At 39.4% G+C, this 22,583-nt stretch overlaps 5 protein-coding genes across 11 annotated transcripts; 3 read left to right on the top strand and 2 right to left on the bottom strand.

Moving 5' to 3' along the window:
- Positions 1 to 138: 138 nt before the first annotated feature.
- On the top strand, positions 139 to 7,414 carry LOC135162912 (DNA-directed RNA polymerase II subunit RPB1). The gene is made up of 2 exons (XM_064121861.1): positions 139 to 298; positions 1,357 to 7,414. The coding sequence occupies exons 1-2, from the start codon at positions 221 to 223 to the stop codon at positions 6,997 to 6,999; spliced, it is 5,721 nt and encodes a 1,906-aa protein (XP_063977931.1). The 5' UTR covers positions 139 to 220; the 3' UTR covers positions 7,000 to 7,414.
- A 137-nt stretch (positions 7,415 to 7,551) lies between these two features.
- On the top strand, positions 7,552 to 10,707 carry Mah (mahogany). Of its 2 annotated transcripts, XM_064121869.1 has the most exons (7): positions 7,553 to 7,828; positions 7,888 to 8,008; positions 8,164 to 8,276; positions 8,346 to 8,478; positions 8,545 to 8,789; positions 9,113 to 9,319; positions 9,447 to 10,707. In XM_064121869.1, exons 1-7 carry the CDS (start codon positions 7,693 to 7,695, stop codon positions 10,181 to 10,183), a joined length of 1,692 nt encoding a protein of 563 aa, XP_063977939.1. In that variant the 5' UTR covers positions 7,553 to 7,692; the 3' UTR covers positions 10,184 to 10,707. The 2 variants fall into 2 exon arrangements, with proteins under 2 accessions (XP_063977938.1, XP_063977939.1); XM_064121868.1 differs by having other exon boundaries at positions 7,552 to 7,828; positions 8,164 to 8,478.
- Positions 10,708 to 10,832: 125 nt separating this feature from the next.
- LOC135162357 (uncharacterized) lies at positions 10,833 to 13,800 on the top strand. The gene is made up of 4 exons (XM_064120722.1): positions 10,833 to 11,031; positions 11,232 to 12,032; positions 12,499 to 13,072; positions 13,238 to 13,800. The coding sequence occupies exons 1-4, from the start codon at positions 10,945 to 10,947 to the stop codon at positions 13,726 to 13,728; spliced, it is 1,953 nt and encodes a 650-aa protein (XP_063976792.1). The 5' UTR covers positions 10,833 to 10,944; the 3' UTR covers positions 13,729 to 13,800.
- Positions 13,801 to 13,854: 54 nt separating this feature from the next.
- Positions 13,855 to 15,711, bottom strand: LOC135162362 (alpha- and gamma-adaptin-binding protein p34-like). Its single transcript, XM_064120733.1, has 6 exons — positions 15,513 to 15,711; positions 15,276 to 15,442; positions 14,917 to 15,028; positions 14,545 to 14,706; positions 14,306 to 14,434; positions 13,855 to 14,233 (listed from the first exon to the last, which is right to left on the bottom strand). Exons 1-6 carry the CDS (start codon positions 15,592 to 15,594, stop codon positions 14,052 to 14,054), a joined length of 834 nt encoding a protein of 277 aa, XP_063976803.1. The 5' UTR covers positions 15,595 to 15,711; the 3' UTR covers positions 13,855 to 14,051.
- An 804-nt stretch (positions 15,712 to 16,515) lies between these two features.
- On the bottom strand, positions 16,516 to 22,528 carry LOC135162358 (putative fatty acyl-CoA reductase CG5065). 6 transcript variants are annotated; one of them, XM_064120726.1, is made up of 7 exons: positions 22,262 to 22,528; positions 22,083 to 22,178; positions 19,915 to 20,905; positions 19,116 to 19,364; positions 18,353 to 18,696; positions 17,194 to 17,790; positions 16,516 to 17,126 (listed from the first exon to the last, which is right to left on the bottom strand). In XM_064120726.1, the coding sequence occupies exons 3-7, from the start codon at positions 20,113 to 20,115 to the stop codon at positions 17,024 to 17,026; spliced, it is 1,494 nt and encodes a 497-aa protein (XP_063976796.1). In that variant the 5' UTR covers positions 20,116 to 20,905; positions 22,083 to 22,178; positions 22,262 to 22,528; the 3' UTR covers positions 16,516 to 17,023. The 6 variants fall into 6 exon arrangements, with proteins under 6 accessions (XP_063976796.1, XP_063976797.1, XP_063976793.1 ...); XM_064120727.1 differs by having other exon boundaries at positions 19,915 to 20,877; XM_064120723.1 differs by having other exon boundaries at positions 22,083 to 22,528.
- Positions 22,529 to 22,583: the final 55 nt, after the last annotated feature.

Raw genomic sequence — 22,583 nt, 5'->3', positions numbered from 1 at the left:
GCTGACAATTCCCAAGCCAATCAGCAGAACGAGAACGCTATTGCAGTAGTGCAGTCGCTCACCACCGGAAGCGCTAGTGGCATGTTCTCACGAAAGATTGCCCACCTCAATCGTGATTTTCATGGGTGGAGTGGAATTCTCCAAGAACGGCGGGCGGTTGCAGCAGAGCTGAACGAGTCGCGACGCAGAAGGCCATAGAAGCCTTCAGGCTCACTACAAAATGGCCACGTCTGACTCGAAGGCTCCGATAAGGACCGTTAAAAGGGTCCAATTCGGAATCATATCACCCGATGAAATCGTGAGTAATTCATTAAAACCCGTCAATGTTACTCTGATAGTTTTTTTTTACATTTTTCTACGTGATTTACGGTTATTGTGAAACACGCTGTGAGTGCCGCTTCTGCATTGAAAGCACCAAGTTTCCGTTACTTCGGGCGACGAATTTTATTGAAAAAAAAAGTATATTTTTTCCGAAAACACTTTCCCATTTTTATTTTGAGTAACTAACAGTGATGGAGGGGCAGGGGGGAAAATGAAAAAAGTGTATATGATTGTTCTTATTGAATTTTGAGGTTTCAGGTTTTGTGTAGCTATTGGATTGAGTATCCTGCTTATACTGAGAATTTTATATTGCTAAGGCGGAAATGACAAAAAATTAGTTATGGATTGTTGTGAATACTCCTTCAAGGAAAATAATTTGTTTTTCGTTGATTAATGGCATTATATAATCTTTGATTGGTGGAATTCAATAAAAAATGTGAATTGTGGTGTTTCAAGAGAAGAAAGTGGTTATAAATCTTATCCTTCCCTACTGTTAAGTTATCAACTGGGAGTACTTTTTTTCATTTCCATGATTTTTTTGAGAGTTTAAGAGAAGTGGTGAATCCAGAATTAAGTTCAATCCAAGGAAAATGATGCAATATTCATTATAACAGTGGTTGTAGTATTAAATTAATTCCACAATTAAAGGTTAGGTCATGCTAGGGAAAATTGTGTCATTGTTCAATTTTTCATGAAAATCGAGTAAAATACCAGAACTTAAAACGACATGGACATAAGATTTCTTTAATTTATTCAAATTTCTATTTTATTGCAGTTTAATCGATGATCTTCTGGTTTGCTTTGCATTTTCAGAGATCAATCAAACGGAAATTTACAGTTCTTTTAATTTTTCCACGAAAGTCAACAAAAGCTTAAGGGGTTATTGTCGATATTTTTTCATTTTCCGAGTTTTCACAAATTTCTGGAAAACCATTGAGAACATCGAGGGGAAAATTTTTCTACTCTCTCAATAAACTTTTGAAGAAATTTACAAAACTCTGACAACATTGCCCTAAAAACGATTTCGTTTTGCAGCGACGTATGTCAGTCACAGAAGGAGGCATCCGCTTCCCGGAAACGATGGAGGGAGGTCGTCCAAAGCTGGGTGGACTGATGGATCCACGTCAAGGTGTAATCGACAGAAATTCCCGCTGTCAGACCTGTGCGGGCAACATGACCGAGTGTCCAGGTCACTTTGGCCACATAGACCTTGCTAAGCCGGTGTTCCACGTGGGTTTTATAACAAAAACCATAAAAATCCTCCGCTGCGTGTGTTTCTACTGTTCCAAGCTTCTCGTAAGTCCCCAAAATCCAAAGATCAAAGAAATTGTGATGAAGAGTAAGGGCCAGCCTCGTAAACGTCTCACCTTTGTCTACGAATTGTGCAAAAGTAAGAATATCTGCGAGGGTGGAGACGAAATGGACATTAACAAGGAGGGAGCTGAATCAACAGCACCAGATCGTAAACCAGGTCATGGTGGTTGTGGCAGGTACCAGCCAAATCTTCGTAGATCTGGTCTTGACGTGAGTGCTGAATGGAAACATGTGAATGAGGACTCACAGGAGAAAAAAATTCCATTGACTGCGGAAAGAGCCTGGGAGATTCTCAAACACATAACAGACGAGGAGTCTTTTATTCTGGGAATGGATCCCAAATTTGCTAGGCCAGATTGGATGGTTGTTACTGTCCTTCCAGTGCCTCCATTATCAGTCAGACCAGCTGTCATCATGTACGGTTCAGCGAAAAATCAAGACGATCTCACTCACAAGCTAGCGGACATAATAAAATCCAATAATGAACTTGTGAGAAATGAACAGGCTGGTGCTGCTGCTCACATAATTTCAGAGAACATTAAAATGTTACAATTTCATGTGGCCACACTGGTTGACAATGACATGCCTGGCATGCCCAGGGCAATGCAGAAATCTGGGAAACCATTGAAAGCGATAAAAGCGAGACTCAAAGGGAAGGAGGGAAGAATCAGAGGTAATTTGATGGGTAAACGTGTTGACTTTTCAGCAAGAACTGTTATCACTCCTGATCCCAATCTCAGAATTGATCAGGTTGGTGTACCCAGGAGTATTGCCCAAAATCTTACATTCCCGGAGATTGTTACACCCTTCAACATTGATAAGATGCAGGAGCTCGTGAGGAGAGGGAACTCCCAGTATCCAGGTGCCAAGTATATCGTCAGAGATAATGGTGAACGTATTGATTTGAGATTTCATCCAAAACCCTCAGATCTTCATCTCCAATGTGGTTACAGAGTTGAGAGACACATTCGAGATGGTGATTTGGTGATATTCAATCGTCAACCAACACTCCACAAGATGAGTATGATGGGTCACAGGGTTAAAGTTCTTCCCTGGAGTACATTCAGAATGAATCTTAGTTGTACATCACCTTACAACGCTGATTTCGATGGGGATGAGATGAATCTCCATGTCCCTCAGTCCATGGAGACTCGAGCTGAGGTGGAGAATATTCACGTCACGCCACGACAAATTATTACACCTCAAGCCAACAAACCTGTCATGGGTATTGTACAGGATACATTAACGGCTGTTCGAAAAATGACGAAAAGAGATGTTTTCATTGAGAAGGAGCAGATGATGAATATTCTGATGTTTTTGCCAAGTTGGGATGGAAAAATGCCTCAGCCCTGTATTCTCAAGCCCAAACCTTTGTGGACAGGTAAGCAAATTTTCTCTCTCATTATCCCTGGTAATGTCAACATGATACGAACACATTCCACTCATCCTGACGAGGAGGATGATGGCCCCTACAAGTGGATATCCCCAGGAGACACCAAAGTTATGGTCGAACATGGTGAATTAGTCATGGGAATCCTTTGTAAGAAAACTCTGGGTACGTCAGCGGGCTCTCTTCTTCACATCTGTATGTTAGAATTGGGTCACGAAGTATGTGGAAGATTTTACGGTAACATTCAGACTGTAATCAACAACTGGCTGCTGTTGGAGGGTCATTCCATTGGTATTGGCGACACAATCGCTGATCCTCAGACATATCTGGAGATTCAGAAAGCCATCAAGAAGGCCAAGGAGGATGTCATAGAAGTTATCCAGAAGGCCCACAATATGGAGCTGGAGCCAACTCCTGGTAATACCCTTCGACAGACATTCGAGAATCAAGTGAACAGAATTTTGAACGATGCTCGTGACAAAACTGGAGGTTCAGCTAAGAAATCATTGACTGAGCATAATAATCTTAAAGCTATGGTGGTATCAGGTTCCAAGGGATCGAACATCAATATTTCCCAGGTTATTGCTTGTGTAGGACAACAGAATGTCGAGGGTAAAAGAATTCCTTTTGGTTTTCGTAAACGAACACTTCCTCATTTTATCAAAGACGATTACGGTCCCGAGTCCAGGGGTTTTGTTGAAAATTCCTATCTCGCTGGTTTGACCCCATCAGAATTCTATTTCCATGCTATTGGTGGACGTGAGGGTCTCATCGATACTGCTGTAAAAACAGCTGAAACTGGATACATTCAGAGACGTTTGATAAAGGCTATGGAGTCGGTTATGGTGCATTACGATGGAACAGTGAGAAATTCAGTGGGACAATTGATTCAGTTACGTTATGGTGAGGATGGACTCTGTGGTGAGACTGTTGAATTTCAGAATCTACCTACCATTAAATTAAGTAACAAGGCATTTGAGAAAAAATTCAAATTTGATCCGACCAATGAAAGATACTTGAGGAGAATTTTTAATGAGGAAATAGTCAGGGAAATGATGGGCTCGGGAGAAGTGATTTCGGAGCTTGAGAGAGAGTGGGATCAGTTGAATAGGGATCGACAGGTACTTCGAGAGATATTCCCAAGTGGTGAATCCAAGGTGGTACTCCCCTGCAACTTGACAAGAATGATTTGGAACGTTCAGAAGATTTTCCACATCAATAAACGAGCGCCCACTGATCTCAGCCCGATGAGGGTAATTCAAGGAGTGAAGGATCTCCTAGAAAAATGTATTATTGTGGCTGGTGACGATAGGCTCAGTAAACAGGCCAACGAGAATGCCACACTTCTCTTTAGATGCCTGGTGAGGTCGACTCTCTGTACCAAATGTGTCTCCGAAGAGTTTAGGCTTTCCAGTGAAGCATTCGAATGGCTGATTGGAGAAATTGAGACGAGATTCCAGCAGGCACAGGCAGCACCTGGAGAAATGGTGGGTGCCCTGGCTGCTCAAAGTCTTGGCGAACCTGCCACTCAGATGACCCTCAACACTTTCCATTTTGCTGGTGTATCATCGAAAAACGTAACACTCGGTGTGCCAAGGCTCAAAGAAATCATTAACATCAGTAAAAAACCCAAGGCTCCTTCACTTACAGTATTCCTGACAGGAGCAGCTGCTAGGGACGCTGAAAAGGCTAAGAATGTTCTTTGTAGACTTGAACACACGACACTGAGGAAAGTAACAGCTAATACAGCTATTTACTACGATCCAGATCCTCAGAATACTGTGATTGCTGAGGATCAGGAGTTCGTAAATGTGTACTATGAAATGCCTGACTTTGATCCAACAAAAATATCACCTTGGCTGCTTCGTATCGAGCTTGATCGTAAGAGAATGACCGATAAAAAATTAACCATGGAACAAATTGCTGAGAAAATAAATGCTGGCTTTGGTGATGATCTCAATTGCATATTCAACGATGATAATGCAGAGAAACTGGTCCTGCGTATTCGTATTATGAACAGTGATGACAATAAATTCACGGATACTGAGGAGGAGACTGTTGATAAAATGGAGGACGATATGTTCTTGAGGTGTATTGAGGCAAATATGTTGAGTGATATGACACTTCAGGGAATTGAAGCCATTGGTAAAGTGTACATGCATTTACCACAGACCGACGCTAAGAAGAGAATCATCATCACAGATACTGGAGAATTCAAAGCTATTGCTGAATGGCTACTCGAGACTGATGGTACCAGTTTGATGAAAGTATTGTCTGAACGAGATGTTGATCCAGTGAGGACCTTTAGTAACGATATTTGCGAGATATTCCAGGTACTGGGAATCGAGGCTGTGAGAAAGTCAGTGGAGAAGGAAATGAATGCTGTACTCCAGTTTTATGGGCTTTACGTAAACTATCGGCATCTTGCTTTGTTGTGTGATGTTATGACAGCTAAAGGACACTTGATGGCTATAACACGTCATGGAATCAATAGACAGGACACTGGTGCATTGATGAGATGCTCCTTCGAGGAAACTGTTGATGTTCTGTTGGATGCAGCATCTCATGCTGAAGTAGATCCAATGAGGGGTGTCTCTGAGAATATTATTATGGGACAGTTACCAAGAATTGGTACTGGATGCTTTGATTTACTTCTCGATGCTGAGAAATGTAAACAGGGAATTGAAATACCAATGGCAGTGGGTGCTGGTGTTATGGGTGGTGCTGGTATGTTCTTCGGTAGTGCGGCAACACCAAGTATGAGTCCACAGATGACTCCTTGGAATCAAGCAGGTGCAACACCAGGTTATGGTGCATCAGCAATGTCACCGACATTAGGAAGTGGAATGACACCAGGTGGTGCTTGCTTCTCACCATCTGGTGCTTCAGATGCTTCAGGTCTATCACCAGCTTATTCGGCTTATTCACCACAGCCTGGTAGCCCAGGAAGTCCAGGACCCAGTATGAGCCCTTATCCGATGTCACCAGCAGGTGGTGCATCACCAAGTTATTCACCTACATCACCAGCTTATCTACCCACTTCTCCAAGTATGACACCTTCCAGTCCAAATTATTCACCAACAAGCCCAACTTATTCACCCACAAGTCCAAATTATTCACCAACGAGTCCCAGTTACTCACCGACAAGTCCTGGTTATTCACCAGCAAGTCCCAGCTACTCACCGACGAGTCCAAGTTATTCGCCAACATCTCCGAGTTATTCACCAACGTCACCAAGCTATTCTCCAACATCACCGAGCTATTCACCAACAAGTCCAAGCTACTCACCAACCAGTCACAGTTATTCTCCAACATCTCCCAGCTATTCGCCCACATCTCCAAGCTATTCACCAACGTCTCCAGGATATTCACCAACGAGTCCAAGTTATTCGCCAACGAGTCCCGGATATTCACCAACAAGTCCAAGTTACTCTCCGACTTCACCAAGCTATTCCCCAAGCTCTCCAAATTATACGCCAGCATCACCATCCTATTCACCAACATCACCATCATATTCACCCTCATCCCCTCAATATTCACCAGCGAGTCCAAGTTATTCGCCAAGCAGTCCCAAGTATTCACCAACGAGTCCAAGTTACTCACCAACATCGCCATCATTCGCTGGCACTTCACCTCAGTACACACCAGCGAGTCCTACTTATTCTCCAACATCTCCAACGTATTCACCAACGAGTCCAAGCTATTCACCGAGCTCACCTCAACACACTACAGGTGGAAGCACGAGGTATTCACCCAGCAGTCCAAATTATTCACCAACTAGCCCAACTTATTCACCATCGAGCCCTCAGTATTCACCATCAAGCACGAAATATTCACCCACAAGTCTAACATACACTCCAACGAGCCCAAGCTATTCTCCAACAAGTCCCACTTACTCACCACCTGTGCCAGGGTATTCACCCACGAGTCCAAATTACTCACCGGCATCGCCAGCTTACGAGACTGACGATTAAGCACTTGGAATGCAGTCAGGTATTGAATCTTGAGAGAAGAAGATATGTGACAAGAAATATCGAATTTATTACTTTTTTTTTCATTTTATCTCAGATCTTCACGTTAATATACTTTGATGTAAGATATTTCCGTTTATTCCTCAACTGTTTTACTGGTCGTCACGTTTATCCTGTGACGCGGAAGCAATTCAACTAGTTAATTTTTTTTTCAAATTTATTGAATAACGTTTATACGATAATATCAACATTAAGTTATTATATATCCGTACATTAGTCAGGTTATTCCATCGAGGTCATTGGCATTGGGGGGTGGAATGTCATGAGTGAATAGTGTGTTTGAAAATTTGACATGATCCAAATATTCAACAATGTATTGGCATATATTTTTTGTATATAATAAAGAGAAAGAGAATAATGCGCTTTTATCATTTAACTGTCCTGATATCACCCAATGATCGATTGATTTTTTTTTTGTTATTCCTCTGAGAGATGGGAAGGAGAAGGTGGATGGATATCTTGTGGGTCTTCTGTCGCTCCCACCGTGGATTTGAGTCATTCACTCGTTCACAATTGTATCGTGTTACATGCCACAGGGAGTGCAAACCGGTTGAATATTGTCAGGGCAGTCCCATGATTATCTAGTGTAGTGGATACTTGGGATTGGGATTGTTCCGAGTGATATTTCCGTGAAGGATGGATCAGGAAAGGATACCCCTGATTCACCGGGGGGCACGCTCTGGACTCACTATTTTTTTCGCAACACTGTGCATTGTTGATATCTTCGGGGTATTTCCGATTATTGCTCTGCCACGTGCTATTGTTCAATGCGGTGGGTTTTTCTGGAATCAGAAATCAAGAGTACAAGTGGTTATTCTGATTTCATTGTAGGTCTTTTGGGGATTCCTCTCGTCATTGTCGTCGTTTTGTTTCAAATTTATACTGCTGCCCTTCTCGGCAAATGCTGGATCATTGCTACGTCACTGGACCCGGAGATTCTGCGAAAAAATAGGTGAGCAGGAACTTTGAGGATGATTTAGCTGGATTTTTGTTGAAATAATCAATTTTCCATATTTTTTTACTACAAATAATTAATAGAGTTTGGAATATTTCAGTTTTTTAATGGAATATTTTCTACAAAGTTTCATTCTCCTGATTTTTCATCAGAAATCCTTTGGCTGCTGTAACTGAAATGACGTTGGGGCCGATGGCAAGGACTTGGATCAACATCCTGTTAGACCTGACTATTTTTGGATGTGGAATACCGAATTTACTAGTCGGTAAGATGGCCCACATTACATTCCCCAAGAACAAAGAACACATTCGAGCGAAATTCTTTGATTTTTTAGCATCTCAAAATCTACAACTCTTCGGCCTCAAAGTATCAGACAATCAATTCGACCTCTCCTTCTGCTACTGGCTCCTGGTCGTCGGTGTATTGCTATGTCCCTTGATGTGGTTGGGAAGTCCTCGAGACATGAAGTAACATTTATCTCTTTATAAATTCATGAAAATTTGTTATTTTCATTTCTAATATGGCTTATGAAGATCCCTAGCGATCTGCTCAACATTCGCTGTATGTGTGACTGCCATTTTGGTTTGGTGGTGCATTCTAATCGACGACAGAACTCTCGAGGTTGATCCAGTTCCAACATCTCCAACATGGGATAAGTTTATCTCCGGTTATGGAATGCTAGCTTTTCAATTTGATGTTCATCCCACGTTGATGACTGTTCAAGTCGATATGAGACAACCTAGGGATATAAATAAAGCAGTCGTTCTGTCATTTCTATGTGAGTCAGAAAAACTTGTGAAATTTGCAAAAAACCACGAATTAAATGAAATTCATCATAATTCATTGAATTCCCATTTCATTAAGAGACTTGTGATTATGTTTTTCATTTGCTATTCATTTATTTCATTTGCTCGTTGTCGAAGGAGTTTGTTGTTAAATTTTTAACGGATTTTCTTTCATTTTTAACGATTTTTTCTAACGAAATCGTCCGAAGGCTTTCAACTATTTGTGGATTATTTTAGGTACAGAAAATTATGTATGTCATAGAGCAAATTTGCAAATAATTCTGCTTTCTCAATTCTTTTGGTCCTAAACCTCCAGTCAGTGGTGCATTATTTGGAATAACAACATCTCTAGCTGTGTGGAAATATGGTGGAAGCACAACAGCAAATATCCTTCAAATAGCACCAGCTGGAGGTGTCAGCAGGGCCGCAATACTCGTTTCAGCAATTCAACTGATATTCTCCAGCGTCATAGGCCATGCAGCGATGTTCCTACATCTGGAGGACGAGCTCCATGTGCGAAGAAGTAAGTAACTTATCGCATTATCCCATACTATCATTGAGGAAAAAAATCACTTAAAAATGTAGTATACAGAAATTCCCTTCGTAAATTCTTCGACCTGAGTTTTCAAACGTTTCAACTCTTCTTCCAGCATTTGGATGGAAGCGTTGCGCAATGCGTTCGGCGGTTGTCTTCCTGGGAGTAGCAGTGGGCGAGTCAGTTCCTCGTTTCGATATAGTTATGTCCTTGATCGGTGGGAGCTTAACAGGACCCCTCGTCTTCGTTCTCCCTCCGATAATGTACGCACGTGCACGAGCCCTCAAAGCTCAATCTCCAGATAATCCTCGGGTGCGTGAAGTGATATCACCAGCTCAACGTCTGGAAGGAACCGTCTCCCTCGTCGATCCAAAAATCCACTCTCAATCCACTTACTACGGTTTCAAGGACCACACAAATCAGCAGCGCTACTCCTTCGTCTATTTTGATAACGATGATGACGATGACGATTCCGTATCGGATACCGAAGATGATGACGCGCTGAATGAGGCAGGGGCCACTCTGGAATCACCCGGGGAAGGTGTCCAGATGATCGAGACACATGTGGATATCACTCCAGTTATCGTTGACCCAACTAAACCCAGACGATTGCGACGAAAAACTGTCGTTCGAGGATCGGCAATCGAAATTCAGGGCAACAATGGGGGAAATGTACATTTTGAAAGACTGATAAACTGGCTGGGATATTTTGTCGTTGCTCTTGGTATTCTCATCACTATCTCCTCAACATATATTAATATCAAGAATACCATTCGTTTTGTCAATTTCACACCACCGTGCATTATCAATGCCGCTGCTGCTGGCAATGCCAGTAATGCTGGGGGAGGGTAATTTACTGGCAGTACTTTGCACTTCGGTGAAGTGTCAAATACTTCATTTAATCAGTCGATTTTTTAATTAAATTTATCATGAGATGTTTACGGCGTTATTTAATTGCGGGAATTATCGTTAATTATTCGGATGTGTTATGTATTATTTTTTTGGGAAAGGGGGAGCGATCGTTTTTTATCAAGTCATTGAAATTCAAGAAGAGTTTGCGGCAAAACAACGAATTCAATTATTTATGAGATGATTTTTTTATGGATAATATTTTTGGGCAAAAAGTGTTCAACCGAACTTTATAACTGTACGTTAAAATTTCATATATATTTCACAGATGTTTGGGACTTCTCTGTACGTAGATGACAGAACGAGGAAAAATTACAAACATTACTTTATCATTAAGTTATGGTTTTTGTGCGATACTAGTAATGTTTCTTCGTAAAAATAATTTTTCTTTTTACTGATTTTTTCCAGCTGTATTAACTTTCAGTACGAAAAATAAAATGTGACGATTTTCTACCTGTTTTGACTTATTGTAGCAATAGACAAAAAAGACTGGCCCATTTCTCAAATTGAACTTGCCGCTCTTTATGTCCAACAGTGCCGCTAGCGGCCGCATGACGAAGTTCTGATTTAAATTTATATGCGGTCAGAAAATCGGGCCGAGAGAGCCGCAAGGGATGCATGCAGGAGGTATTAACTGCCATCACTGACAGCACCCTAATATATATGTAATTTTAATTTGCCACCAGTGATTCGAACCTTCGAAAATGGAGAGTAAATCATTCTATCGGAATGTATTTTTGTTGACCCAGATGGTCGCTCCAGGGAAAGAGTTCAGAAAGTACTTTAAAGAGGTGAGTTAGAAGCCCTTCAAACCTAACCTGTTATCCCCAACAATTTCGAAAACAAGGTCATGAACCCGAGTTGATTGATTTCGTCCGGATTTTTTAATTACGTCTATTCATTAAGACCTTTTGGAGATCGTTTGTTGCAAGCCCCTTCCTCATTTCCTCGTTCATTCATGCCAAAACAACTAATGGTCTCTTTTCTTCAGGGAATGTTCGATAAACCAAATACAGTAGGTTTCATCCACGTCTCCCACTATTTATTATCAACATACGACGAACAGCGTTTCAAAAAGGCAGTGGACTGGCCAATTCTCGATAAAAAGGATGAGGGAAAGTATAGAAACGAGGTAAAGGACTTCATGAACACAATAGCCACTGAAAATCCAGATATTGAATTTTCCCAAATCCTTCCCTCGCATTTACATACCGCCAGTGGCACACGATTCGTCAATCTAATGTGGAAACTATCAACAATTGTTTTGAGAGCAACCTTGAAAAAACAGAGGGCAGAGCCCTTGAACATGGCGCCAAAATCCGGAGACGAGGACATCCTCACGAAAAATTTACTCACAAACATGATAGCTGATAAAAAGAAAGAGATTCTAGAGCTTCATAATAGAAGCATGAGCACAGAGACGAGAGCACAGGCTAGAGCAACAGAAATGGTGAAATCTATCGAGACAGCCCAATCTGAATGGTTCGAGGTGAAACAGAGCCTGGAGAATGTTGTGGCAGGGGCAACGATTCATCCTGACATCAAGAAGAGGATGGGTGAACCCAATGATATGGAAATTGTGCAAATGTGGAAGGAGAATTTGAATAAATGTCTGGGGTATTTGAGGAGCCAGCAGGATATTCTGAAGGATTTGAGACAAAAGAGTGATAGAACTGCTGCTGTTGTTGACAGTGTATTAAATAGTGATTCTAATTGTTTAGATGCTAACAATCTACCCAGGATTGATACTCAAAAGCTTTTAGAATTGGGAAATTTAGATCCGGAGACTCAGGTATTTACCATTGTTACGATTTTTACACGATCTTTCTGTTATTCTGAGAGAATTTCATTCTTGCTTATTGGTTTCGTTGAAAATCACATCAATAAATAATGAAGTGGGTTTAAGTTGAACTCTTTTTATGCTTTAAAATGCCACGAGGAACAAGCGATGTACTTTCTGGATCAAAAAGAGTCACAAAGATGAAAGGAAAATTCATCATCTAATTAAATATTCCTCTCTTCTTTCGTTCTCAGAAGTAGTTGTTTATGTTTATGTAGACTGTCGGGTAAACGTCATTTCGGAATGTAAAATCAAACTCAATAATTCGATAGTTTTTGTTCAAAAGCAACGCTTGTAATTACATGGACTAATTCATTCATTTAATTTAAGGATCGATTTACATTCTAGCAGATAATCTACTTTTAAATAAAAATAAATGTCGCAGTTATAAGAAGAATCAATAGAATTTTTATTTTAGGTTGCAGTCCACCATCTGTACGAAGACAACAAGCTGAATATCTTGAATCTTCTCCTCATCTTCAAATGCCTATTAAAGAATCTTCGTGTAGATATACAGAAAAATTCATTCCCAGATTTCACGGACTGCAATCTCCAGATTGAAGCGAGCACAGCTGATTTGAATCAAATGTGCGAGTTGGTCTCTTCATTCCAGTCGACAGTGTCTCTTCTAGCCTCTAAAATTCAACTCATGAGCAATTCAGTCCCCAAAAACCACAATCTGCCATTCCAGTTTGATTCCGAGGTATTTGAGTCAGTAGTTCTCAAATCATCTCCAACAATTCAGCTCAATACTAACAACGAGTCTGAGAGATATGATGCTGCGGAACGACTTGAACTGACACCGGTGGAAAATGTTCACAAGTCTCTGTTCATGCGTTACAAGCATAACGTTACACCAACGATTCCTAAACCCTTAGGGATGAGACCAAAACTCCTTGTCTCCAGGATTAATTTTGACGACTCGCTGTCATCGACAGTTAGTGAAAAATTTTCACCAGCGAAGAGGCCTGCAAAACCTGTTGGATCCACAGGTAATTTATTCAGTTTTAAATTAAAAAATAAATCCAGGAAAATTCGCGACACTTTAGTCTGAGTTATTGTCAGTCTCTCTGTGACCCTCGTTGCCCTTGTGAGCAGGGATTCAGGGAAGAGAGTGGTGTTGCATCTGTTGAATTTGACATTTTTTCCTTTTACAGTGAAGGGAAAATTCTCGAGGCTCTTCAATGCAGTACCGAAGAGAGGTTTCTACAATAATACAATCGCGTCGCCAGGACACTGGAAGACAATTTCCATTGACAACAGCATGGCTGGAGACGTTTACAACATGTCTGACTTGAAGCCTCACTTGGCGAACAAAAGTTCCTTCAACTTGAGCCGAGATCTCTCGGCTCCCATGAACTCCACACCTGAAACTATTACTGGGCACAAGCAGATGATCTACGTTGACAGACCCGCCTTCAACTCCACTGAGATTGTCAGTGAACTCACGACAATATCTGAGAATATGGAGATCAGACTAACTGTCGGTGGGTGTTCTGACCCGCAAAGGACAGAGAAAAGGGAGGACAGTAAGAGAAGAATTTCCATTGGAGATCTTGTAGAGAAGTATAAGAAAATTAGGGAACAGTCTGTCAATGTTACATATTTGGAGAACAGTGGAGACAATTCTGATGAGAGTACGAAGTGAAAATTCAGTGTTTTATAGTAAAAAATTATTTTTTGTTTAATATTTTTTTAATAAATTTGTTTGCTATAGGAACTTCCAGTCAGTGTCAGAATTTTTGTCTTCAGTTTTTCAGGATATTTCGAGAAATTTCATGAAATTCATCTTTATTGATTATTTTTTAAATTCTGTTAAATTAATTCTCGAGACTGTAAATGACTTTGAAACGATTCATACACGATGATTATATAATTTACATAATTATGTTATTTGTTCACAACGATTTTCAATTAGTTTCGGAACAATTGAAGATTCTTAGACTATTTTCATGGAATTTGTGGTGATGTCTACGAGTCTAAGCCCTCAATTTCAGCAAGATCTCCACCGATACTCCTCCAGAAAGCTGTAACCAGTTGTTCAGCGGCTGCTTTACGATTGCTTGTTGATAAAGACGCTGCGTGCTCCTTCATTGCCATTAATTGACTGAATAATTCACCGAAATCCGCATTCTCCTCACCCATTATACCGTCTGAAATAGATTAAATTCAATTTCACCATAGGCATGATTTTTTTCATTGAGAGGCTTTGGGGGATTATTTACCTAAGACACCCTCCATCAATAGATTATTAACTGGATCTCGATTTGCCTGTAGGCGAATATTTTCCAGCTGACTTTCGATATCATCCACGTCTAATTCATTTGATGCCGAAATTCTGCCACCATTTAATCCTGAAAATTAAATCATCGAATCCATTCGGAAGAAAACGAGTAAGATTTTGTTGAGTATTCTCTCGATTTTGTTTCTAATTTGAAAATTCATGCAAATACTATAGGCAAACCTTTCAATTTTCTATTTGGCCAACAATGTGTGTGCAAAACTTCAATGATCCTGTTAATTCCATGATTCTCGTGCTGGATATCCTCCTCCATACTTTCTGAAGAGTCCCCAGGTAGTTCCATGTCCACAAGTTCGAATTTATGAACATGGCACCACTCAGTTGCTGTAAATATTTAAAAAACTTTATTTAGTTACGTAATATCGCTAGAAAACAGCCCTTAGGAGTCACAAAAAGGGCTCAATATGAATTTCGCGAGCAATTTCGATGGAAAACTTAGAATATTTTTCTACATAAAAAAATCCTCAAAAAATCAGGTTTGTCGATGATAGTGTATCATACATGTTCTTTCACAGAGCAAAATTTATGTAGTACCTTCATCTCTTTTGTTAGCATCGGGAAAGCTGGCACAAGCCAACAGCAAGACATCAGCATCCATCAAGCTCTCAGCAAGTGCAACGTAACTTCCCAGACTTTGTTCAGTTTCCTAAATTCAAGTGCGACATCAGGTATTGAGGTAAACATTTTTGAACCCTTTACACCAGAAATAATATCATAGAAAAATACTGCTGAACATTCCACAAGTTTTTGGACAATTCTATAGGCTAATTTTAAGAATATTTTGTATAGCTTATCAAATGATTTTTTAAGGTTTTCCTTCACTCAATTTTTGACAGAAATCCAGTAGAGTTCTTTGACAAATTGATCAGGTTTTTGATAATAAAATTTTGCACCTTCGGATCATAACAGAGTATCACCGCCTCGATCCCATCCACAGGTATCTCCAGCGGTAACTGATGAGTGATGCACAAGAGTGTCTGTGCTGTGTAATATTTATTATCAATATCCCATGAAAAATACTTCGCTTTGTCGTCTTCAGCGAGGAGATTTCCCCCAATATCTATGATTAAATGAGGAAAATATGGGTTACAATGTCACGAGAATTGATACGTTTAACCTCTCGACATTACCTTTTGCTAAATTAATGGCTTTATCCCCTTGGGAGCTGACAATCAGAACACGTGGCAGATCCATTGGACAAGGGGAACTCATCAACAATGAGTAGTTATTGAATGGATTGACAGGTATGGAGGATTGTTATTCTGGCGAATAATACACACGATGAAAGCATGAATAGCTAACGATACCTTTGCGCCTGACAGCCGTGACGTTTCACTTCTGATTGGCCGTCCATTCTATGGATTTGCCGCCAATTTATGAACGCAGTGAAGTAATGGAGTTTTATTATTATTCTTCAAACCGCTGAAATCGTCAATTACGATTTATTTATACCGTCGAGTTATCATTAATCTCTTACCTGTTGACAAATTATTTCCGGAGAAAGTAAATGCGACAGTTTCCAATGGACTAATTCGGTTTGAAAGGAAAGCGAAAAAAAATTGAAACGATAGTCAAATTCAATTAAAACTTCTTGTGAGCTCAATTGGGAATATTTATTAAGAATTATCAGCACAATTTTTAGAGCTAAATATTAAATAACTAATTAGAATGGGAATTTCATTCCGTCATAACTTTCTACCCTATCCTACCCTAGGGTGGAAAATACTTACTTTTCTTTGCTGGGGCGTTGAAAAATAGCACGCGCACCTCGGGCGGAAAAATATAATTTTTAATTTTGATAAGAAAATAGAAATCTTCGGTGCCAGAGGCCTTTCGCTTTTGGAGAAAATGAAGAGCTCTATTTTACAGCCGAAAAAACACTTCTCAGTGCCCCTGTAACCCTTAACTTCGGTTTTTATCAGGAACAGTGAGAACACCGTTCTTTTAATCGTCGTCCACCTCCAGCTGCCCCAAAGTAGTGCGAATTGAACTATTTCTCCCCCTGTAATTCGTGTGATTGACAGCTAGCAAAATTAAAAGAAAAAAATGGAATTGAAATATATCGAGAGTTTAGTACAGAAGGGTATACATATTTTGATTTATTGGGATAGAGTACATCGACAGCGATATGTATGTGTATGTTTGAGAGGTGAAAAATTGCAATCGGTTGGATCGTTTTCGAGATATCGGCGATAAACGATTCAGAAACAGATGTCAATTTCTAAAAAAAACGGCAAGACCGATTGAGTTGAATTTTGGCACAAACTTAGTCCTTGGTAATATCTATAATCTGACGGAATTTCAGGTTTTTCAGAATAACTTTAGTCCTTTACTCCTTCAATTTGCTAAATGTTGACCAGCCGGCGAGTGAGATTGACCATGTGCTCATGACCTGGTTTTGAAATTTTATATTTTTTCGTTTCAGATTATGTGACATCCCTCCAAGCAAAATAAGAAAATCCAAAAATCGAACGATTACAGAGCTTCCGTTCGGAACCAAAGAAACACCGGAACTGCGGGGATAAATGACGAGCCCTTTCAGGAAGAAATGTCATTGGCCTCTCCAGGAATCACCTGATTGAATTGATGGAGTTTATCAAGAGCTAATTCCAAGGTATATTCAAATTGAGATTTGGTCCTGTTATGATTTGATTCTGTTCCGGCGGGATTGGATCCAGTAGTAAATCGTAATGATCGACGAGACTGACATGAAAATTTGAAGTGATTTTTCCATCCAGTACAAACTGAAAAAAAAAAATGATTTAGGTGAAGAAAAATAGTTGAGAGAGAAACAATTACTGATTCAATTACTTGGCCATTCGTGCTTTAGCCTCCTCGATGTCATCCATTTTCTCCTTGAACAGATGTCTCCTGATGCCCAGCGCATAGATCTTGGCGTACAACTTCCAGTCGACGACCTTGGGATCGAAATAAAAGATATCTTTCTCCTTATCACTCATCTCATTGCTGAGTTTTTCCACGTTGTAATCGTCAACCGCCCACTGACGCAGTGTAAAATAATCCAGACTGCCCAGGATACGAGCAAGTGTGTTGTGAATTCGGATCATTCGGCCTCTCTTGGATGTGAAGAGGGCAACGAAATCGAGAATATATGATAACATTCTGTGCTGGACTTTGGAGACCATCCAGTGAACGAAGTAGGACGATCTGTGAGTTAAATTCGGGTATCTTACTGCTGCCATTAGTGGATACATTCGGGCATATTTTTGACAGTCGTCGAGTAGCTGTTTCATTTTCATTGGATTTTGCCTTCCTGTGCAACAATTATAAATTTTTATTTCACTTGTTCCTTGATACTTGGTTTTGCAGCCAACGGTTATCAGCAAATTCACGACAAAGTCTGACGGTATGATGTCTCCCACCTTCTCACCGTCGCAAATGACCGTTCTGTTGATGAAATAATGACATTTTAGCATCCGTAGCTATTCAGGGAGAGAAAAATACCGGAAAGAGTATGTGACTAGTTATGTAATCGTATGCCAAAGAATTATTCCCCTCATTTTTGGCTAAAATTATGGCAGAAAGGAGAGACGAATGGTGAATGTCACGATTTGCTCCTGAAAATTTGTGGTAATTCGACGTAGGAAAAATTCTGTCTGTCGAAGATCTTTCAGAAATCTTCGGATGAATCATTGAAAGGTTCGCGGAAGACCTGGGGATATGTTCGAAAGAGCAGTTTTTAAGAATATTTTTCAAAGGGAAATTCACAACATTTTCAGAAAAAAATTTCTTTGGAAAATCATCTAAAAAATCTTTCTGGATCTCCAGGGCAATATTCCAAAGATCTTTTGATGATTCCTCTGAAGAGTTCGAGAAGATCTTCAACTGGAAAATTTGTCTGAGTTGGAAAAGATATTTTCACCTGTCAATAAGATCAATCCTTTGCTGAAATAATTTTTTTTCAGTGTACCTGATGAGAATGTGTGTCAGCGTTAGGTTTCTCACATACCTGAGTATACCTAGTGCTCCATTGGAAATGGATAAAGTAGGGCCGTAAAAATTATCGATCCACCCTGGCATTGGTTCTCTGAGGGTCGACAGAACGATGGAAGGTCTTACAATGCTCATTGGCAGCATTCCTCGGTGAGTATTCAGCATTAATTCTGCTAGTGCCTTCGAGAATGCGTAAGTATTGGGCCAGTCGTTCACCACATCATCGGGTAGAGTTGCGACAAAATCTCTGATATTTCTACTGAAATCAAGCCTTCCATCCAAAGCTGGGATTGATGGAATGCATTCCTCAATCTTGGGCTTATTGCACGTGGAGTATAACGTCGATACGTGAATAAATGCCTGGGGAATGCAAATTAAACAATTAAAGGAATTTCTTTAAATGACAGCTCAGAAGATCTTTCAATGCGATTAATTGAAGTGAGATGTTTTCAAGAGAAATTCATTCGAAGAATTATATTCTTTTTATCTCAACGTAGAAATAAAAAATATAAGTTTGAAAAATAATAAATTGCGCGGAGCGGTACCTTTAGGGCAGTAATAAAAAAGTAAAAACAATCAATTCAATCATGTGCCGGTAGCAATAAAAGGTCGATAAAAATTGTGACAGCTTCGATAAAATGTTATGTAATGTTTTTTGAACGCTAGATTGAACACCCGTTCATGTAATTTCTATTGAACGATTTTTTCTTCGTTTTAAAAGTACAGAGGGTGAAGAAAGAAAGCGATAAAAATAGTGAAACGGGTGGGAATGCACTTACTTCGATTTTATTCATCCTATGACAGAACAGGAGAAGTCGTCGAGTGCCAAAAACATTGATGGAAAGGGCGTCCTCTAAACTCAAATCAAATTGCAAAATTGCCGCACAGTGGAATACCACCGAAACATTTTTCATAAGTTCTTCTCTGTTTGTTTCGGAAATTCCAAGGTCAGGTTGACACAAGTCACCCTCGATCATGACGACTTTTGACAGTATTCCCGGATCCGCACCACGTAATTTGTGAAAGATCTGAATTTTTATCAGAGATGGAAAAATAAACTCAGGTAATTTTACCCCGAAAAATACACCATTTGAATTAAATTTAATAGATTATGGAAAACAATAGCTCTGCAATATCTTCCAGAAATCTTTGGAAGAGCCTTCCGAATAATTACAGAAGTTACTTACAAATAAATAATTAATAATTTCAAAAAAAGTAAACAATCTTCGTTCAATCTTCTCGATAATCAATTGTTGTTGGAAGCATTTGACTTCTGAAGATCTTTTTGGGTCACAAAAAATTTCGGAATAATTTTTGAAAGATTCTAAGAAACCAAATAAAATCAAATGCCCTATAATAGACTATTTTTCTTGAGATCATTAAGGGAAAGAGGTCTTTCAAAGATATTTTAAACAAATTGTCTTTCGATTCTCTAAAAAATGTGTCTCAGGAATAATTTGATTTGTGAAGATGGTTTTGAGCCACCCAAAAGCTCTTGGAATTCCCATCATCGGAGATTCTTCCAAAGATCTGCGAAACATATTCCAAAGCCCGCAATTTTTTTGCGCACGTTGTTACCGGTATGTTTAACAAATGTGAAACTCGTTCAGTCGCAGTTTCCCCGCGTTTCGGCCGAAGGAGCACATAAATATTCCCAATATTGGGGCAGGATCTCAGCAGCTTTTCAATGAGAAGCTTCCCTATTCCACCTGTAGCTCCCGTAATGAGTATTGACTTCTCATCGTAGAAATTCACAACGGATAGTGCTTCGGCGCACATTTTCAAAATTTTCAACTGCACTCTCACAAAAACTGAATCTCCAACGCGCCACCAACAACTGCCATGGATTCGTCAAGCTTTCACCATAATTATCTAATATTGATGATGAACTTCATAAATTTTTATGGATTTTTAGGAAGTGCGTGAACGTTATACTCGCGATGGGGGGCAGGCAATTGCTGTGTGAACATGAACAAACGCCGATGGCGATGAATATTTTATTCGACGGACAGTTTGTCCCTCGTTGGAAAATACACTGAAGACCACCTGCCTCGGTTACGAGGACTTGACTGAGTTCCAAGCATAGGTACTGTTTTACTTACGATATTTAGGTGATGACATTTCTACGATTAACATTACTACGAATCACACGATTCGCATTCGTCACGAATATTGGGTCAGTAATCCGCACATAATTATCGATATTGGGACACCGTAACCAGAAGTATGAAAATTATTCGATGATGTTCCTTAACATTTATAACTCAATCATTATCCACTAATGATTCTAGGATTAACACCGATAAACTGGTCCACTATGTAGACAATCGGATGGAGAATTTTTCTTTTGACCGCACTCGGCGGAAGTGAAACAATTCTGCGAGTTGTATCATTCTGAGTAGCGCAACACGAATGCAACTTTCATTTCTGCATACTTTCGTTTGCAGTACCACTTTCATTTCACCATCATCTTGTAATGCAGCGATAGGTGAACAGACGACTCACATAAGGAAGAGACACACTGATGATTACCGGACTGCACTGCGGATCATTCCAACGGTCAATTTAACTGCAAGGAAAATATTCAGTAGAAATTACCGAACTCGTAGGTCACTCACTGACTACGGAATCTACTGGAAAATTTGACCTGACGGTATCGTAATTTTTCAGTGACGATTGACATGATATTACCGAAGGTTCATTATGGTTTTGAACGAACAAATGGCGGAAATTTCCGGTCGATAATTCGCTAAATTCTTGTTAGAAGAATATTTAATTAGCCCAATTATATATTTTTTTCTCAATGTACGTAATTTCTATTGAATATTTCGATTGGCATATTCATTTACGTTCTCAGGTGTAATTGGGTCGTTCAGGTATGATTTAGGTTTAGTCTAAGGGGAAACAGATCGGTAACAAAATACGTTAGACGGGGGAAATTTCTCTCTGTGTACTTTGACTTTCCCATTGACTTGCGTAATCGGTGAACAGAGTTAAGTTTCGCGTTTTTATGGGACACTTTTCATCGTGTAATATTCACAACCAGATCTGAGAAATCGCATAGTCTTGATGGAAATCATTTTTATTCCCAGCATATAGCGTCGTCAACGTTGTGACGTAATTTTCACTTAAAAATTTAATAGTTGAATTTCCACTGTTTACTGTTACCGCAACATTTATTTTTGACTATTCTCTTGTAGTTATCATTGAAATATCTCTCTGTGTGTGGAAACGCCAGCAATGGGCGTCGAGGGCATTTTATGATTGTTTTTATGTTTCGTGTTCCGTGTTATCTTCATTTTATATTTTTCTCAGTGCGCCGTTATGCCCAGATTTCAACGAATAGTATGCGAAGAGAGAAATATGACAGAAATTACAATAAAATATAAGTGGTCGTGTAAGGCAGGTGATTCTGTGGTTATTTTATCCGTAATTTATGAAGACATTAAGAAAGGAAATGAGAATTATGAATTTCATTTGTTTTCTGCGAAAAGTTACTGCATTTCCGGGTTATTTCTCCACCAATCTTAAAATTCAATAATTACTCTATCGAGCAGTGCATCAGAAAATTCGAGTATTAACTCTTTCTTGAGATATGATTTTGTAGTGATTTTGATTCGCGCAGGATTCGAATATTTTTTTTATGTAACATTCCAAAGTAATTTATCTACGCACATCTATAAACGATTTTCGTAGATTTTAAGGTAGTTCCACTACGCGATTACAATGTGCATTGTAATTTTTACCTTTTTCGGAGAACTTTTTATCCATTTTTAAAATCTGTGTTCTGAACTCAAGATCTCGTTGAAGTAAAAAAAACGTTGAAATTTTGAATATGATTCCTGTGGAAGACGTTCTGTTTTTGATTTATAATTGTTTAACGCACTCTATTCATTATTAAAACATTTAAACTCATTACATTCACCTCATTGTCGATATTATAATTTATTTCTAATTATGCAAGTGAATTTAAAGTTGAGATTTAGCGTTGGGTTTTCGATAATAAAATTTTCGCCCTCGGTAAATTGTTTGTTAGTGTTCATTGAGTTGTTGCAGCGATAAATTTCATTATCGTTATAACAAAAGTTTACATCTACCGGCAAATGGGTAAAACAACCGATTTGATGGATCAACGTACGACTTGAAAGCGGCAAAAACTCTATTGCTCGGACGATGGTCAGTTGTAGTACTACTCGCAACGATCGCCCGAAGGAATGAAAATAAAATAATCAATAATAGTGCTTTTC

Source organism: Diachasmimorpha longicaudata, chromosome 5 (assembly GCF_034640455.1).
Source record: "Diachasmimorpha longicaudata isolate KC_UGA_2023 chromosome 5, iyDiaLong2, whole genome shotgun sequence".
In the NCBI taxonomy this organism is placed as follows: domain Eukaryota; kingdom Metazoa; phylum Arthropoda; class Insecta; order Hymenoptera; family Braconidae; genus Diachasmimorpha; species Diachasmimorpha longicaudata.
This window is presented reverse-complemented; position numbering and strand designations above follow the sequence as displayed.

Coding starts and splice junctions, on each gene's coding strand:
- LOC135162912 (XM_064121861.1), top strand. CDS start 221: ATGGCCACGTCTGACTCGAAGGCTCCGATAAGGACCGTTAAAAGGGTC. Junction 299..1,356: donor TCATATCACCCGATGAAATC/GTGAGTAATTCA, acceptor TTCGTTTTGCAG/CGACGTATGTCAGTCACAGA.
- Mah (XM_064121868.1), top strand. CDS start 7,693: ATGGATCAGGAAAGGATACCCCTGATTCACCGGGGGGCACGCTCTGGA. Junction 7,829..7,887: donor ACGTGCTATTGTTCAATGCG/GTGGGTTTTTCT, acceptor ATTTCATTGTAG/GTCTTTTGGGGATTCCTCTC. Junction 8,790..9,112: donor AGTCGTTCTGTCATTTCTAT/GTGAGTCAGAAA, acceptor CTAAACCTCCAG/TCAGTGGTGCATTATTTGGA.
- LOC135162357 (XM_064120722.1), top strand. CDS start 10,945: ATGGAGAGTAAATCATTCTATCGGAATGTATTTTTGTTGACCCAGATG. Junction 12,033..12,498: donor ATTTAGATCCGGAGACTCAG/GTATTTACCATT, acceptor TTTTTATTTTAG/GTTGCAGTCCACCATCTGTA. Junction 13,073..13,237: donor AAAACCTGTTGGATCCACAG/GTAATTTATTCA, acceptor TTCCTTTTACAG/TGAAGGGAAAATTCTCGAGG.
- LOC135162362 (XM_064120733.1), bottom strand. CDS start 15,594: ATGAGTTCCCCTTGTCCAATGGATCTGCCACGTGTTCTGATTGTCAGC. Junction 15,443..15,512: donor AGCCATTAATTTAGCAAAAG/GTAATGTCGAGA, acceptor ATTTAATCATAG/ATATTGGGGGAAATCTCCTC. Junction 14,707..14,916: donor TGCTAACAAAAGAGATGAAG/GTACTACATAAA, acceptor AAATATTTACAG/CAACTGAGTGGTGCCATGTT.
- LOC135162358 (XM_064120724.1), bottom strand. CDS start 20,115: ATGTGCGCCGAAGCACTATCCGTTGTGAATTTCTACGATGAGAAGTCA. Junction 19,365..19,914: donor CACATTTGTTAAACATACCG/GTAACAACGTGC, acceptor ATAAAAATTCAG/ATCTTTCACAAATTACGTGG. Junction 17,791..18,352: donor GGAGCACTAGGTATACTCAG/GTATGTGAGAAA, acceptor TTTCATCAACAG/AACGGTCATTTGCGACGGTG.